The 20099-nt window shown below is 33.9% G+C and overlaps 1 protein-coding gene across 1 annotated transcript in view; it reads right to left on the bottom strand.

Moving 5' to 3' along the window:
- LOC143385934 (A-kinase anchor protein 9-like) overlaps window positions 1–18808 on the bottom strand; it is a 72864-nt gene extending 54056 nt beyond the window's left edge. The window contains exon 1 of the mRNA XM_077107896.1: window positions 18764–18808. Coding sequence (XP_076964011.1) covers window positions 18764–18808 — 45 coding nt within the window. The remainder of the gene's footprint in view (window positions 1–18763) is intronic.
- Between the last annotated feature and the right edge of the window lie 1291 nt (window positions 18809–20099).

Here is a 20099-nt window from a genome sequence, read left to right as displayed (position 1 = left end):
GTGGGAAAAACCTTACAAGTAACTTAAAATATTAAACAGCAGTGTTTTCTACCCTTTATCATTTGTCTGTCATCATCAGAATTTGTACCAAATCCTAGTCGTCGACACGTTATCATTTACTTAACATATTTTAAACAGTGTATTTTCTTTAAATTTATTTTAAAAGGAGATGTAATCTCTGGCATAAATTGAAAGTTAATATCACTTGTTATTTCTTTTAAGAGATAAATTGAAAGTAAAAGAAATGATAAATCTATTATTGAAATTTTAGTAAGAGGTTGCTGAAGGCTATGAAAAAAAATGGACAAAATAAAAGACTGTTAAAGAGAGACAAGCATCAAACAGATTTTCGTTATCATAAGCAGAAAGAAAACTGAAAAAGGTAAAAACTTTCTTACTATACTATCCAAAGTTTTTTAAGACCTAAAATATTTTCTTACCACCTAAAATCAGAAGTACACATTATATACCAGGTAACACTAGAACTAATTATGGTGAACTTATATTAAAAATGCCAATGCAAGCAATTGCTATTAAAGACTTTGTGATATAATAGCAGGTATAAAGTAGTATTGTAGCATATCTATTTCTTTTGATGAAAGGAAAATTACACTTCATTTTTTAAAAGATAAGGCAAGTCTTAGGCTCATAGCTTTCAATGATTATATCCAGTATGAATTTAAACATCATTATATTCATAGGCATAGGTAAATTCTGGAAAACTACAACCTTAACAACTTTTGTTTACATTTGGAGTTCAGATTACAGGTATTTTTCCTATTGCTCACTTACATTTTATTTATTTATTCTTAAGAATTTTTTTTGATGGACACAATACCTTTATTTTATTTATTTTTATGTAGTTCTGAGGATCAAACCCACAGCCTTGTATGTGCTAGGCAAAGGATATATTGCTGAGCTATTACTGTATTTTTTTAAATACAGTAAGTATTCTGATTTTTATATAAAGCAACTACTGAGAAAGACTTAAATTTAATTTGAGCTCCTGAACACTCTTAAGAGGAGAAAAAAGAAGACCTCATGTAAGTTCCTTTCTGCCTTAAAAAGAGGAAATATATGCCTAGAATTACCATAACTCTTAACCAGACCAATTACAAAGACAGCAAATAAATTTCTTATTATCTAAAGTATTAAAGCAATCTTGCTAATGTTACTATCAAAATATGTGGCAAATACATTATTTATAAATAACATTTTATACTTAAATTATCTGCTGTAGATGAAGAAAAGCATATAAACAAGTTCTATTCCCTTAATAAAGATATTTAATTCATAAGTCAGAAATAGCTCATGATTATACTTACAGAGAATAAAAATATATGACATTTAACATTTTTCCCAGTTATTTAGTAACTACCCAGTGTGTTGAGGAACAGGTGCAAGACCAGTTGCCTCTATTTTCACATTATTAAGCTGCTGAAATGTACTTGAACTACTTGGAGCATAGCAGATCATTCTTAAAAATAAACTAACTAGAATATTGGCAAATACTTTATCTATAAATAGAATCAGAAATCCAGGAGCATTATTTAAAAACATCCCTTTCAGAGAATGCAATGCCAAAAAATAAATACTAATAATAACATTTATAATATTTATACTCAATTTCAGAAACTTCTTGAAATATCACGTTTCTGCATCAGAATATATTTAGTCAGCAAAATTTATCAAGGCAAAGATGAAGATTTTGCTTAAAATTCCAAGTGTTAGATTATATCAATAATTTATATCTAATATTTATTCAAATATCAAATATATAACAAAGGAAAAAATTATTAACTTTGCATTATAGAAAGAATGACTTAGATCTGGGGATGTGGCTCAGTGGTAGAGTGCTTGCCTAGCAAGCACAGAGGGCCCAGGTCCAACCATCAGTACAAAATGAAAGATAGATAAATAAAGAATGGAAAGTTTGATTTAAACAACAACAACAACAACAAAATAACAAAAAAAAAAACCCCTCCAAAATACTAATATCTGTTACTAAATGCAAAAAGAAGCACACAGATATGGAATAAAAAGTAGAAATAGTTCCATTATAGTATTTAGAATGAATCACTTCTACAAACATAATTAAAGATACTGTTCTAGGCCTATACTACTCATTATATGAGTCATATTATTTTTTCAGAAAAACTAACCAGAAGGTAAACCCCATGAGGGCAAGGATTTTTTTCCTCCCTACTTCTATATATTAAAAGCCTAGAGCAATATTAAATAAATATATGTTGAATTTTTTATCTATTTTTTTAAAAAGATGTTAGAGTCTGTAAACAAGTCTGGATGGGTGCCTGGCATTTTGCCAGAGGGAGTGGTTTGTGAAATAACGCCACTGAGCCATTAAATGTGGAGATTCCTGATTGGTTGACTGCTGTATCTAGTTTATGTTAATTAGATAAGCTGTGTGGAATGTATAAATACTGCTCCTGTCCTACAATAAACGGCTCCCATTCCTGCTGTATCAACGTACACAAGTTGTTCGTCATCCCCCGGCTAGTTTGCTGCAGCTGGACTGTGGCAAAAAGAGAGAGAGAGAGAGAGAGAGAGAGAGAGAGAGAGAGAGAGAGAGAAAGAGAGAGAGAGATAGAGAGAGAGAATTTTAATATTTATTTTTTAGTTATCAGCAGACACAACATCTTTGTTTGTATGTGGTGTTGAGGATTGTACCCGGGCCGCATACATGCCAGGCGAGCGCGCTACCACTTGAGCCATATCCCCAGCCCCTATGTTGAATTTTTTAAAAGGATAATTTATCTTTTATTGAAAAGTCACCACACTAAGCAAGATCATATAAAAGGCATACCTAATTCTACTTTATTAAAATGTTCCATGGTTTCAAAATTAAAATGAACAATTTTCAAATTACTTGAATCACTCTTAAGAGGTGAAAGATAAAAGAATGAGACTAAGTGAATTTCTTTGTTCCTTAAAAAGAGGAAATATATGATTGGAATTACTGTAACAATTAAATAGACCAACTACAAAAATGGCTAATAAATGAATAAGAACATAAAAAAAGTCCTTCTCACTATAACCTCCCTCCTCCACCAAGAAAACCAAAACAGAACAAAAAGTTTCTCATAAAAAATAATATCCATAATAGCTTTCTGGTAAGACTACTGTTTTATAAAAATGTGAGAGGAATAAGATTTTATCATGTATTCAATTATTTATAACTATTTAGTTTTATTTTAAATTTGAAAAATGGCAAGCTAGCAGATAAGCAAAAAAATCTGAATCAATTAGATAACCATCTGATACTGAAATGATGCACTTTAAATTACTGAGAAAACATTTATTCTAAAACATGCTGAAAATTCAGACTACAGCCATCTGTGTTTGTCATTTGGAAGCCAATTATAAAAGTGTTAACATATGTAGTCACAGAAATAGTTGCAAGATTTACTGGAAAGATATTATGTTCACATATTTGTCTTTCAAAAGTAGACCAGATCACAAGTAAATGTCTTATCTTGACCAGAACATGAATAAACAACTGAATATAAATATATTGAGTTCCTTAAACTCAATATTTATAATTTTATAAAAGATCATTCTCAATAAAACAATACATTTTCAAAATGTTATATATAAAAACTTGCCAAGTTTTTATAATGTTCCTTCAAAAATAAATGACTAATTGAAGTCTTTTTAGGTTTTTGTGTGTACATTGACTATTTACTACATGTCAGGCACTGTGCTAGACATCAATGAAACACATGGCCCCAAAGGTAGAACTTCAGAGTATAGTGCCAAACTCTATTATTAAATGGAGTGAGAAATAAGGGTTAGAGCACAATTTCTTAAGCCTGGAAATCGTTCCTATATACATATATGGACAGCGAGAAGAGAGAGAAGAGGTGTATTGTGTTATAGGAAACTGTACTGTCCTGATTTTCTTTTAAAAGGACTTCCGAAAGAGATGTGTTGTAGTTTTATGCCTGGAAAGCATAAAAATTGGATTTATGTCAGGTTGTAAGTATATAGTTCAGTTATTTAACAAAAACTTATTGACTGCCTATCATGAGCTATGACAGGGCATGTAGTGATAAATAACACATATGAACTCTCATGAATTGTAATCCAGTAAGAAAGATAATATTAAACAAATAAAGAAATACGTACATCCAAGTTATAAAAAGTGCTTTGAAGAGAAAGTATATGCATTAAAGACAGCATACAATGGAAATTCAATTTGTGGGACTGTAGGGAGAGGTCAGAAAATATCTTACTGAGACAAAAATGTAGAAGCTGATATATAAAAACCAATTTGTTAGGGGCTGGGGTTGTGGTTCAGCGGTAGAGTGCTCACCTAGCACATGCGAGGCCCTCAGCACCACATAAAAGTAAATAAACAAAATAAATGTATTATGTAGAAATAAAAAATATTTTAAAAAATCAATGTTACCTGATCAATATTATAATCAGTGGCAAAACAAAACAGAACTAGAGTATCTGACTCCAAATCCAACCTTTCATTATACTAATTTGCTTTCTATGTATTCTTAGGTCCTTTTTCATTGTATTTCACAATCCTAGAACATTAATTTTAAAGCATGAACAAATGAAATTGCCAAACTGACAAGTGTTTTTTGATGACAGGAAAAACAAACGTGAGAATGCACATACCTCAAAGAGAATGTTACAAAAATATGTAATCTGGTAATCTCTATAGTATTTAAAAATAACTATAAAAAGTGATTTTTATGTAGAAAATGGAAGAAATCCCAAATAATTCTAATTATGGTGACTATTTGTTCTTTCCAGGGGTGTCATTAAGCCTTTTTAATATTTCTTTATGGATGATAAACAAGAAGCTATATAAACTATCACAGAAAAACTTTGGTGGCCTAACCATGGAAACAAAAACATTATAATGACTAACCTAAAAACCAGCTGAAGAAGGGGAAATGAGAGCAAAGATAAAAGCAACATTTTAGGATGCTCTGAATCATATTTTCCAAAATAACAAAAAGGTACAAACCAGGCCTAGTAGAATGCCTGTAGTCCCAGCTATTTGAGAGGATGAGGCAGAAGGACCTCCTGAATGTAGGAGTTTGGGGTCAGCCTCAGAATCAGCAAGACACACCCACCGTTCAAAAAAAAAAAAAACCTGTAAGAAAAAAATAGTGCTAAATAAAACTAAGGAAATCAAGAATGGAAAAAACCATAAGACTTTAAATCATTGAGCAACCAAACCTATTTATAGCCTATAATCTCATTCAATTCGATCACCTTCATGTTTAAAAAGAAAACAGAATCTGTAGCTTAAGGAATCATCTTAATTTTGTGTACTTCATGGCCTGGGTATACAGACAACCCAAATATTTCTTGAATTTCAAAACCATATGGACTACATATAATATAGTGCTGAGCTGTCATATAGTACTAGCTATGTGACAGTGGACAAGCCACTTAACATCAGGAGAATTCAGTTTCTTCAACTGTATAATGAAGAGATACATTAGAAGGATCATTTAAAATTTCCTCCAGGTCTTGGGGTTTTTTGAGAAAATTTTTCAATTATTTCCTTTCCTTTCTCCTTTCTTTACCTGCAATTCTAAGGAAACCAGCATTTTACTTATGAAAATTTGTAAACTGTTGCTTGAAAATACAAGCCAACAAAAAGTATATAGCTATTACTAAATAATCCCAACTGAAAAATGGTATAGGATACAGAAAAAGTGGAATGATTCAGTGTTCAGAACGAATCACATCTAACTACATAAAATTACCAAAACATTATTTGATTCTCATGTTTTTAAGTATCATTCAGAACAAATTACTAGAAAGTTCCATAAAGGAGGGGATTTTTAATAAAAATCAATCATTATACACTCCAAGTCTAGAACAGTGACTGCATATTAGCTCTGAATAATTGCTGAATTTTTAAAAAAACTGATTTTTTGTGAAAGAGGCACCTCTAGGCATTAATAATAGGCATTATTTCTCAGAACTTCAGAACTCCTACATAGTTTCTTTAACCAAAAACAAACAAACTAACAACAACAAAAAACCCTAAGATGATACACTCAGGTCCATGGCTACACATGGCTATAATTACTTAATGCAATGTAATGTTATGCAGCTGTCAAAAAATATTTTCAAAAAATTCTAACGTGGGAAAATGTTCTCAGTATAAAGCTGGGTAAAATAAGAGCACAAGACTGCATAAAATGAATCAAGTGGAGTTTTTAAATATATTTGTGCATATAAACAAACTATTAAAAATTAAAACAAATTATTAAAAATAATTACTTGTAGATTATGAGACTACAGGTAATTTTTTCTTCTTTGAAAGATCTTTACTGCCTTCTACCCCTACATATCTTTAAAGAATATTCACTGATAATATTATCATGGCTCCATGTGTTACTATAACTATTTTTTATGGTGCCTATGTTTTCCATTTACATCTTCTTATTTTATACATATAGATGCATGTAAGTATATGTGCATACACAGAGAGATCTCTGTATCTAATATGCACATATAAACATATACAACAAAAAATTTAGGTCATTAAACAATCTTTTTAGTTTCTTCCATGAATCAATACAATGATATTAGCACTAGAATACCAAGACAGAGTGAGGAACAAAGTGATAAATGCTAAAGCAGTGGCTACAGTTTCATATTGGAGTCTCATTTCATTTTACTATCACATTGGTTCCTATGTTTATGATGAAAACCAAGAGTGTTTTCTTTTTAGCCTGAAGTCAACTGAATCCAGTACTCCTGGCTCTAGGGCAATCCAAATCAATGTGAGAGTTTCATTTCAGATGCTTGATAGAAAATGTCTAGCAAGAATATCATTTACAATTGCTGCTTGGGATAGTATCAGATACCACCTACCTCTGCTTCATTTCACTGTCATGCAGGCTATTTTATTATTTATTAAATTTTAAGTCTAGGTTATAAATGACTCCTTCTGGTAAGCATATAGTTTTGGCAGGCAATATCAACTCAAAAATACAAGAACTGGGCTGGGGTTGGCTCACTGGTAGAGCACTTGCCTTGCACGTGTGAGGCACTGGGTTTAATCCTCAGCACCACAGGAAATAAATAAAGATATTATGTTCATCTACAACTAAAAAAAATAGAAAAAAAAATAAAAGAACTGCTACCTCTGTTCAGGTCAGTGATCCATGTTAATGGTCAATGGGTATCAAGTGTTCATCAATAGTTCCCAGGGATGTCTGTTTGATGATTTATATAATGAAACCATGTAGATAATATTAACAAATACAAGTTTTGCTTTTTTCATTTTTTTTATATTTTAGTGGTAGATAAACTCAATTCCCATTTTATTATTTTTATATGGTGCTGAGGACTAAACCCAGTGCCTCATATCTGCTAGCCAAGTGCTGTACTACTGAGATACAACCCCAGCCTCACCAGGTTGCTTTTGATTTCACTCCCTCTTTCTACCTCATTTTCAAAGACACTCTCTAGTACTCAAGGACTAAGGGAACACAGGATTCATGATTTCTATCCAACTCTAAACCCTTGGCACTTGCAGACAAAACCTAACACAATAGAAATATTTGTAACAGTAACAAAACTGGAAATGACCTAAATGCTCACTGATGAGAATGGACTCTGAGATAAATTTCTATAATGGAATACTATTGCAGGAGTGAAAATGCTCTAATGATATTGAACAAAAGGAAAATCACTGAAGACGTCACATAATGACACCACTAAGTTCAAAAACAGAAAACTAAGTATAGTTTATGTACACATATGTGGTATAAAAAGCAAGGTGATGATAAATTCAGAACTATAGTTATCTCAGGTGCTAGGGGTGGAATTAGATAAAGATTTTATTGCATTGGTAGATGAATGTTTTTAATCTAAGTAACAGATGTAGAGGTCTTTTTTTCACTTGTTTTAATATTATATATATATATATATATATTTACCATGCATTCTTCTGTAGGTGAAACACTGAAGTACTTTTAAAGTATGTAGAACTTCCTTCTGAGGGAACTGGCCAGTACTTACAACTTCTACCATCCATGACATCTGTTTTCACCCTCTTTTGATAAGAGGAGTGAATCAATTAGATTTTTCTCTTGAAAGTAGGGAACAAGGAAGTAGCAGAGCTGTCCAGAAAGGTTATAGAGAAGAGATATCTTGTATGAAGGATTCTAAAATTAGTGCATAATTTGATCCTCATGTAATTACAGCCACACCACTAAAATGACCTCTAAATAACAGTACACATGATCATCCTACAAGATAAATTGCAGCCCAAGACACTTTTCTCTATATCCAATACAGCCAGTTTTCCTTCTGGCATTAAATAATCCTTACAGAAGCACACCAAGTAAAGTACCTGGCTTATAAGAAGTCATAATATATAATCACTCAAGTATTGCAAAATCTTGCAAAGTGGCTCTATCAATGGTTTTAAACTTTTCTGCTCTTTGAAAATCTTTTTAAAAGAGTGAGACTTTCTGATTTTGGCATGGTGTGTGTTCTAAACAGTAAAAAGAATTTTTAAAAAGCTTACCAGAAGCTTCGAGTGTACAACAAAATTTGGGAACCAACGGATAGTGGTTTATTTTATGAGATTTGCTTCCACTGTTTATATATTGGTTTTTTTGCCTTTTAAAAAAAATTTAAAATGTATTTAATGGGAAACCATTCCACTATATAGCATAGGTTTGGAAATTCATCCTATAATTTTTGTTCATACACAAACTGATGTGTAAATAAAGGAAGTTAATATACAAAAATATGGAAATGAGATAAGAAATGGTGGCAAGAATGGCATCAATTTCCCATGGCTTTTCAGATTCTCTGAGGCCCTACTACACTTCTCCGTCCTTCCTCTGAAGTCTCTGCATTTTTACAACAACCCTCTCTTACCTCATCTTAACTAATCTTAGTTTTTGTTTTGAAACAAGGAAGTCCTACCAGAATTAGACTGTTTATATTCAGCGATCTTAATCAAATCAATACTTCATTGAAAAAAATGATAGTTTTATTGCTTCATTTGTACAACAGTAACACATACCTAGCATCTGGTGGCAGCATACCTACCTAAAAATAATAAATTATTTGGAAAGAACCCTTTCAGAGGTTAAGATATAACACACTTAAAAAAAAAGTTTTCTGCTATATTTAGGTTAAAATTCATACTACTTTTAAGTGATACATACAGTCCCTCATTATCTGATCCAAGCATATTTCTCTACTCTAGTTTTCTGCTATATAGCATTAATCTTCTAAATCTCAACATGACAATGATTTTAAGAATGGCTAATAATTCTTTAAGACTTTTTACAGCCTGACAAAATTCTAAAGTATTTTATACTAAAAGGCTAAATCTTCACATCAACCCCAGTATCAACATTTACAGATGAGTTACTGAGTTACAGAGAGGTTAAGTATAACTTCATAAAGACATATAGCCATAACTGACAAATTCACACTTGATCCCAGACAATCTGGGTTAGCCACTATAGGTTATACTTTTCTCAACAAAATTTTTGAAAAATTCCACTCAGATGTCTCATAAGGAACTTCTAATACAAAATATTCCAAACTGATTTCCCAATCTTGCCTGAAGTCAACAACTGAAACTGTTCTTCTTTTTCTCTTAATGATAACACCAACCTTCTATCCATGTTCTCTCCTTTACCAACCAATCACATTCTGATTTTATCCTCTCTATATTTCTTGATTATCCCTACACTTTCACTCCTATTTCACTGTATCAATTGTAGTTCAACAGCCTCTAAATAGTTTTACCCTCAAGTCTATCCTCCATACAGCTGCAAAATAGATCAATCTGAAACTCAATCTTTTTAAGTATCAGTTAAAAATAATTTTTTAATTGCAAGAATTTAAATGAATGAATGTATATGTAACCATATTAGTCCTTGTCTTAAAACCCATCAACATATCCCACAACCTTCAGGATAAAAATCTCCTTAACATGAAATTCAACACCCTCAGGATAGAGCCCAGACCTACCTTCTTTAGCTTCATCTCTTGCCCTATCTTGCTTATACCTTTATACTCCAATAATACCAATGCTCTTGTACACCTTCCCCCAAAGAAGTCAAACTGTTCCACACCTCGGTGCTTTACTCTTCCTGTCTCATTTTCCTGAAGTTTCTACCCATACCTCTCTCTTTTTCACCAAGTTTTTATCAAAACTTCAAGGCTTCATTCAGAGTTTATCCATGCAAGAAGCCTTCGCTATCTGCCAAATGGAATCAGATATTCCTCCCTTGTGTTTTTCATAGAGCCAGAATTATATTACATTCCTAAATTTATAAATATCTGTTTATATTTCTGCCTACTACTAACTAAATGAATCTTGTATTTAGCAGATTTCAGGTCTTTCACATTCTACAGTCTAGCACAGGAAATAACAAGCAGTAAGTGCACAAATGTATTTATCAAATGAGTAAATAAATGATTATCTGCACTTCACTTACTGTATTGTATTTGATTTTCTACTCTATTAGAATGTGAAAATATTAGGGGCAGGCCTGTGGGTATTTTTATCTCTGAATCTACACCGACTTGCATGGAGGTCAAATGAATATTAAATAGATTATTAAGACTGAAAATACCTGAGTAACAAAATGAAAGGGACATTTTAAGATCAAGACAGTGACAATGTACAGAATCAACTTGAGAAAATTAACAGAGTCAAAAAAAAGCACATAAAAGGTGAGTTAGGCCTGATTTTTTTAGGGTGTGAGATAGGAATAGAATGAGGCAGATTTTGAATTTAAAAAAATCAGGTTTGGGATTTGGCTATGAGTATAAAAAAATAATCCCATAATGTTCAAAGGATTTTTCAACCAAGATGCGTCTTGAAATAAATACTACTGTGCATAGAAAATATGATTGTGTGTGAGACAGAGGAAACTTAGAACATTAAAACAATTTAAGTTCATATCCTAGGAAAAAAATAAGTATAGATTCTTCTTTCAAAAAATTAAAATCTTGAGGCCTATATAAAATATTATTTCATCTTTTTAATTTACAAAAAATAAATATCATATACAAAAATAAATCTCAAATTAAACTTTTTCTGTCAAACTTTATTTTAAAAATTGGTATTGGTTGTTTGAAGCAGAAAAATGAAAGTCATTAGAAATACTCAGACATGTAGTTCACTAAAAAGGAATTTATGCAAGTCAAAAGTAAACATTAGTTTGACAAATATAAAAGATTTCACACCAAAAATATTTATCTATTAGTAGAATATAGAATTTCTGTGACTTTTAGCTAAAACCCATTATTTCATTTAAAAAATGTCCTCCTAGTGCATATTTGTTAATGCAGTTTTTATACCTTTTCTAATACCTTGATCTTTAGAGCATCTACTAATTTATTCAACTTTCAAGGAATCAACATATACACATGCACTCAATAAAATATTAATGATGCGGGAAGTTAACTGAGATCATTTACCACACCTATGGCAACAACAACCCCCCACATCTCCCTCACACACTTTTCACACATTAAATTTGATTCTTGAACTAGTATTTCATTTATAATTGGTTCCTTTTTCTATCTTCCCTGGGGAAAACAACTAGTAAAGAAACACCAACTTGAATAAAAGTGAGACTTCTGAGGAATAAATAAAACCTAATTACTGAACCCCCACAATGAACAATCCTTAGAAAACAACAAGGAATTTTATAGTATATGCAATATCAAGAAATAGAAGGCCTAGCATGCATGAGCCTCTGGGCTCAATCCCAGGGTTGCTGAGGGGCTAGGGAGTGGCTAGAGAAAGAAACTGTAGATCTTGTTAGTTTTTCAGAAATCTGTAAGTCAGAAAATCTAATCAATCAATACAATTTATAAAGTCAAATTTTTAAATAGGACTTTGTATAATATATAGAGTAGTTCTGAATCATCAAAATAACTTGAGGCTCTAAAAAATGATCTCTAAAAGGGGAAACACATCAACACACACAAAAAAATCTTAGAATTACACAAAAAAAATTAGATTACATAAAAATCAGAGCAAACAGTAACCCAAAAGAGGACAGCAACTGCAAACAAGATTTACATTGTTCGTGTAAGAAAAAGGAATTTTACATAGAACAAAAGAATATAGATTTAAATAAATAACCTAGGCAAAACTACTCCTGGAACAATGCTAAATTTATGAACAGTCTTAACATTTAGCACTTTTGAACAGTGTAAAATCCATGAACAAATTAACCAAGCTTTAGGAGGTGTACCAAAATGGGCATTAAATATCCTAAGTTCTATTTTGGTGAAAACTAACACAAAAAGTAAAAGGAGAGTCGATATGACAATAAAAATCCTTTGTACTAGGTAGAATACATACACATGTCTATCATGTTCACACAGAAAAATGACAGGGCTTTTTGTTATGGAAGACTAAGTCATTTTTCCCCCAAACTGATATGTATTGGTAATGATCAAGCCAAAAGGCCAACAGGTGCCCATTTGACAAGCTGGTCAAGGAATGGAATGACTCACTGCACCTCAAAAAAACTCAAACTTCACCATCACGCTGTAATCAACTCACCAACAGCTTATTCAAAGGAAGTACCAGTTTAAATTTTGGTGAGCCAAACAAGCTTTAAAAAAAAAAAGAGATGGAAGATAATCCCACTGGAAATGTGTATTTCTGTCTGTTCCTCTCTTGTACATGATCATACATGCTCTCTCCCTTGATGCATATATATATATATATATATATATATATATATATATATATATATATACATACACACACACACATTAATAATAATATGTAAAACAAATTCCTAACAACCAAATTACAAGATAGGTAAAGGACTTGAATGGTCTGAAGATCTACAAATGGCCAAAAAGCATACAAAAATGACACTCAGTGTCATTAGTCATCAAGAAAACAAGAATTAAAACCACAGTGAGAAATCCCTTTATGCCCACTAGAATGGCTATGATTTAAAAAAAAGAAACCAAATTTGTTGAGATACAGAGAAACTAGAATTATCATGCATTATCAGTGGGTATGTAAAATGAAATGGTACAGTAAAATGGTAAAGCCACTATGGTAAGCAATTTGGAGATTCTTCAAAATGTTAAATGGAATTACTATAAGACCCAGAATTCTTAATCCTAAATATAATCCCAAGAGAAATGAAAACAGGTATTCAAATGCTTGTATACAAATGTTCAAAGCAGCACTATTCACAATAGACAATACATAGAAACAATCTAAATGCCGATCAATGGATTAAAGTGTGAACACATTGCTGTATATACACACACTGGAATATTATTCAGTCATAAAAGGGAATGAGGCATGGACACATGCTACACCATGGCTGAACCTCAAAACATTATACTAAGTGAAAACAGCCAAACATGTAAACACCATTGCACGTGGCCCTTCTTATTTATTATTTTGAGACAGGGACTCACTACGTGGCCTAGGGTCTCACTAAATTGATGAGACTGGTCTAGAACTTGTGATCTTCCTTCCTCAGTCTCCTGAATCACTGGATTACAGGCATGCATCACCATGCCTGGCTCCCAATTAAACGGATGCTAACCAATTAAATACAATGCCAAATTTTAATTTTATAAAAATCTTATTAAGAAATAAAAATAATGTCCCTTATCACTAATGTTTCACAATTTACCAGAACTTTTTTCTATTTGTCATATTAGAAGAAATTAACTCACATTTCAATCATCAGCAGCCTAAATTAAGTGTTTAATAGTCATAGTTTTGCTCTTTCTACAAACCTTTTTATTTAACAAAAATAAGAAATGTTTTTGTTTGAAAAATTTTTGTCCCACTCTTGTCATAGTCCAATCCTTTGGATGAATTCTAAATTTTGTTTCCTCGTTGCTGTGGGTTATCATTCAGTAAGGATGTCTGTGATGTTCTGTCAATAAAACTGAAAAGTGAAAAGAGAAAGTAAAATAAAAGACACATCCAAGGGACTAGATGAGAACAGGAGTGGGATAAAAATTGTTCTCAAACAAAATTATCTCTTCATTGGACTTTACTGATGCTCTGTTTTCCTGCCTTAGAGAAATTCTTTAACATACATTTAAAGAAGCCTGTCATGTCTATTCTTTCCTCTCAACACCATGTTTTCTTTTATTTCAGCAAAGCCCAAAAGTCATGAATTAGTTTTAAATCACAGGAACGCACCAATCTCTGATGGAGGCATCAAATTGCTATATTCAGAAAAAGCTTAAAAAATTGTACATTGTAAGACTGTTATCAAATGTAACTTTGAAAATTAAGTAAGACCTGTCATAAGTATAAAAAACTAGGAAGATTAAAAGAAAGCAGAGAGGGAGAATAGCTTTCTTCACTGTGGAGCAGAATATCTGAAAATGCAAGGAAAATTTTATACTATAACTAGCTTGCCTATCAGAGCAGCACAGTAATTGAAAAATCCTATCAATAACCTAAAAAGAGAGCTTACACAGAACATTGTACACAACACTGGCATTACTCTACAAACTAAAAATGCTTGTTAAACAACAACAACAAAAAAAAACTCATATAATTCCAAGTTACTGAATGTAGTAAAAATTTTAATTATTCAATAAATAATGACAATTATATAAAATGCTATAGAAGTATAATACTTTGGTTTTGCAGAATTCTAATACATTTGAAGTACTTTTAAAAAATATAGCAAAAGTGATTTATAGGACTAATTTCATTCTAAATACACAACTGTCCTTTAATTTTGTTCACTAATAATTAACTACTTTATTTATATAATCATAAATAATTTTACTTGGAAAAAATGAAGTCATTTAAAATGGAGTTGAAATAGTTTGGTTGATTCACTACAAGGATAGCCTATGTGGGGCCATCTCTGTCAGGAACTTGTAAATGAGGTCAAGCCCAGCTCTGAAAATATTTAATAATGTAGTTAACATCTCCAAGTATTGGGCTTCTTGCAACATCAATACTGAGGAGATAGTTGAGGACCCAACAGCAAACCAAAGAACTACCTAGCATCAGAAAAACTGAATTGCCGCGAAGTCCTTTCTACTGAGTTCCATTAGCCCTTGATTCTTACAAATCATTCCATTAACCTCAGTTTCTGGGTTCTTTTGTTACAACAAATCTAAAGCAGCAAGTTAGGGGAAAAGGCAAATGAGAAAATACAAAGCTGGACAAGCAAGTTCATAGGAAATACCAAAAAACTGACAGCAAGGAAAATGGATAAGAATGACAAAAACAAAAAGGCAATCCATAAATGTCCAATAATATAGAATTCTGACTACATAATACAAGCGGTACTGGAGTAAGAATTAGAGTTCCAGGACTACACTAATGTAGGAGACCTAGTTATTTTGCATTTCATATTCTTGTTCTGTATGAGAGTCATACAACATTAACCTGTTTATCATACTGTATGTAATATCTTTTTCTTAAAAATGATACCTGGGGCTGGGATGTACCTCAGTGGCAAAGTGTCTGCCTTGCATTCGCAAAGCCCTGGGATCGACCCCCAGTTCCAAAAATACAAAAAAAAAGAACCCCACCAAAAAAAAAATGAAAAAAAAATGATACCTGAAAATTGTGCCTGATCATAATAATGTTGTAGAGAATTTGTAAAATAAAGTATAAAAAAATTAAAATACCTATAACCCACTACCCAGAGATAACCACAACTGACATGTTGGTGCATGTTTTTTCAGATGTCTTCTTACATAAATACTTACACGTACCCTTTTTTTTTTTTAACCTGACATTATCTGTGGGCATTTTCCCAACTTGAAAAGTGTTTGTAGAATTATTTTAATGGCTACATAAAATAATTCATTCTCCTATTACTGCAGATTTTGGTTAATATAAAATACTTTACAAAGTACACTTCTATACTGTAGGGGTTGGGGTTGTGGCTCAATGGTGGAGCACTTGTCTAGCAACATGTGCAGCTCTGGTTTCAATCCTCAGCACCACATAAAAATAAATAAATAAAATAAAGGTACTGTGTCCATTTACAACTAAAAAATTTTTAAAATTATACTATACTGTATACATGAGAATTTTAAAATGATCATTTATTATAAGGTCTTGAAAAAGGAAATTTAGAGAAATCTAGAGAGAAAGAAACAGAAGACCAATTACCAAGAAAAAGATTAAAAAGTTGTATGTTGTAAAACTGTTATCAAATGTTAACACTTAAGTCTTATGAATAAATGAGATACTTGGAGAACCAAGTCTCTGAATAAATTTTGGGAAATGATCATTTTAGGTGGTTTCTGATACCAGCAATAAGAGACTTCTGATTAAGAAAATTCTGGATTACTCTTATTAAATTCCAACCTAGCTGGTAACACTACACTCATTAAGAACTTATTCTGTCATTCTGCTCATTCATTCAAGAAGCAAATGTCAGGGACTGCCCTGTGCATAAGCTAAGCCCCTCCAAAAGTCTTGATTAAAGGGGATATTGGACTGGCAACATACGCCACACCATGTGTTATACCAAGCAAGTGGCCTTTACCCCCACTCATCAAGGAAGAGCCTCAGCTCTGGGCTTGAGCAGTACCCAACAGGATTGGGCAATCCCTGCTGAAACACTATCCCCTGCCTTATTGGGGTGGAACATTCTATCAAATGTCTTTTCCCTAATAAATAGAGGGGTTCCAAGTGCACTCGCTCTCTTTCCCTCTTGCCTTCCAGCATGGAAGAGGACCCTTGAGGTGGCAGAGCAGGCCTACCCTCCACCTGAGAAACTGGTGTCCATAGGTTGCATGATTCTTCGCTGTTTCCTTACTTTAATGTTGCAGCCAGCTCTTTTGACCAGCTCATCTTGCCAGCATGCACAGCTGGAGAGAAGCAAACACTTATTGAATACCTGCTATTTGAAAAGCACTATGCTAGATTGCATTTAATTGATATTGAGAGTTTTCCTTATAAAATATTCTAGAAAATGAGTCAGTAGCATTTTAAATATTTTAACAAAATGTTGTGGGGGGGTAAGATCCAAAATCCAACCTCTCACTGTGCTTATTACCCAGTAGCATCTGTCTCTCCTACTTTGGAAAGCAGAGACTGTTGCCATTTCTCTATTTCCACCTCTTGATCTAAGTTTGCTGATTATGTGTCTGTTCAAAGTTAACTATGTTTAGTAGAACTGCTTTATAAATTTTGTTTGGTGTTGGGGACTAAACCTAGGAACTTGTGTTCTACCATTGAGCTATATCCTAGCCCATGAATAACTATATTTATAATAGTTTCTCAATCCCATTCTAAAAGCACATGTTTATACAAATGAAATAATGTACATACTTTGTTTAGTTTTGTTTTTGCAGTAGTGGAGATAAAGGGCAGTAGTGCTCTACCTTTGAGCTATAATGTAAGCTCCCCCCTTTTTTTTCCCCTCAGACAGGATCTTGCCTCAGCCTCCTGAGTAGCTGGGATTACAGGTGTATACCACTGCAACATCTAAACTATTTCTGATAACGTTGTTTTCACTCTATTTACCATGTCCCTCTCAGCCTTAATCCTTTTAATGATTGTATAATATTCCATTGCACTTACATGGCTGAGGAATCATGACCTAAGTATTTTATACCAGATAGTTAATGTTACAGCAAACATATGTTGCCTTAAAGGCCTCAAGGATCTCTTACTGGAAACTGGGTTCATTTCTAGGGGAAAATAAACTACAATAAAAATTAACTTAAAAAGATTTTTACCCCATAGGTAGACTTTTGAAAGATAAAGAAACATATACATAAAGAAATCAAAATTCTACTTTGCCAAATCTACTTAGAGCAAGCAATTTAATTATTATGAAATGTGACTGTTTATGTGGAAGAATGAAGAAAGAAAGGAAGAGAGGAAAAATTGTTAATTGTGTTTCAAGTATGATTGTTATCCATTAGCTCTAAAAAGAATATCACCTATAAAAAGTAACTCATTGTAGGGAGGAAGGGGGCCTTTCAGGCAAGCCTAAAGAGCTGCTCAAATATGTAATTTTTTAAAAATAAAATGCTATTCAATTTATATTTTGACTACGTTAAATTTTTCATGATGCCCCAAGAAAGATATCTATGCATAATACAATTTTGTAATGTTTGCGTTACAATTTCCATACATATACACACACATAAAATCAGAACTTCACTACACACACACACACACACACACACGCACATAAAACAAATTATTTAAAGCAGGAATTCTAAAGCTTTGTTCTGTGGAATCTTTCCGTCTTCAGAACTTCCAATCCACAGGATACAAAATCAACTGCCATGACAAAGACCTCCAAACAGGAACGTACAAAGACACGCTTTTAAAAACGTCCCTAAAGCCAAGTTCACAGCTGGCACTTGTGGCATACTCAGGCCACTGCTGAGGCAGCTGTCACAGGCCAATTTCACACACGTCCTCGAGTGCCAGCGTGCCACCTAAGGAAGACAAGCTGATGATCAGCACACAAATTCCCCACTGAATAAAAGGGAAGCTCTAAATCCCCACCCTGGAAAACACAATGCCTGCACCACCCATAAAACTCCCTTTAAAAGTGAAGGGCTGAAGGTTTAAAGGCTATTAATTACCACCTAATTATCAATACTGTTTAAAGAAAAGAGAGAGAGAGGTGTTTTATTGGGGCAGTCGTGAGAAAAGAGCCACACCATTCAGTCACCATCGAAGTCTCATCAGCTAGGTAGCAGCACCGGGCTTTACACATCCTAGGAAAAGGGACAGGAGGGAGGGGAGGAAACCCAGACCCTGCAGTACCTCCCTCCGAGGGCAGCGCACCCTCCTTCTTTCTTCATCCTCCATGACTTCTGCGGGGTAGGCAGGGAAAGAACACGGAGGGGGTCGGGGGTAGAAAGGAAAAATCGGTTCTGACCAAGGTGGGACGGCTAGCTCCGCGACCCAGGCCGCAGGGCCCAGCCGGGAGCTGCCTCCCCACCCGAACAAAACCAGTCAGACGCTGCAATCACTGGCGAATCCTCCTCGTCCACACGAGTACAGCAGTCGCCACCGCCATCTTCATCTCCACGTAAACACAGAGTGAGGCGGGAGTCAAGACACATCACAGCAGGCAGGCGCCTCGAACTCCGTGTTGCCTGGCAACTCCGTGTTGCCTGGCAGGTGCGCCCGCGGCCCCGCCCCGCCGGCACCGCTGTGGGGGTGGGGATGGCCCTAGCCTGGCGCCAAGTGCAGCCCACCCATCGCCGCCCCTCGGAGCCGCGGGCCCCACCGCGCTGCCCCCAGCCGCCTTTGGAGGAGGGGGCCGAGACCCCGGGTGCGCCCGCCGAGCCTCGGGAAGCCGGCCGCGCGCTGCCCCCGCCCCCGGCCACGGGAGGGCGCGGGAGGGCCCGGCGGGAGCCAGCTGGGGAGTGCGCAGGGTGGGCGGAGCGGGGCACGGCGCAGAGTTGCGGAGAAGACTACTTTTGACTCTCTTGGCTAAACTCCTGCTATATGGCTCATCCAGATATTTCACTAATCCAAACCAAAGAATGCACAATGCCAAATGATTGTGGTGAAATATTAAGACAAAGAATATGTATTCTGAGTGCTAAATGACAGGAAGCAACAATCAAATATGGTTTTAAGAGTAACCTCAAAATCTATAAATAACATTACCAAGAAAAAGCAAATGAAGACAAAAGAAAATCTATTTGCAACACATATGATTTATCATCTTAGCATGGATTTTTTCATTGTTCATATAAGCTGCATATTTTATAAAACAAATGCAATCTAATTTTTTCACATTCAAAATAAAATGTGTGGTTAGGAACAAAAATAACTGTGGAAGAGCATGTGCCAAAATTATTTTCCACAATAGGCAAACGGAGCATACAGTATGAGTGCTTCATTTCACTATAAAATATGTATATATTTGGATAGATAGAAAGATAGATTTGAATTATGAGACACTCTCCCACAAAAAAAGTTCTTGCTTAATAGGCTCAGAGTTTTGGTTTGCTAAGAAGAGGGAAAGGTCTGTTGGTGAAGATGGTTGTTCAAAAAGTGAATATACCCAATGCCACTAGCTGTATATCAAGGAAAAAAAAGATTAAAATGGTAAATTTTGTTATGTATATTTTACAATTAAAAGAAA

Source organism: Callospermophilus lateralis (genome assembly GCF_048772815.1).
Source record: "Callospermophilus lateralis isolate mCalLat2 chromosome 11 unlocalized genomic scaffold, mCalLat2.hap1 SUPER_11_unloc_1, whole genome shotgun sequence".
NCBI lineage: Eukaryota > Metazoa > Chordata > Mammalia > Rodentia > Sciuridae > Callospermophilus > Callospermophilus lateralis.
Note: the sequence above shows the minus strand (reverse complement) of the source record. Positions and strands in the feature narration are given on the sequence as shown.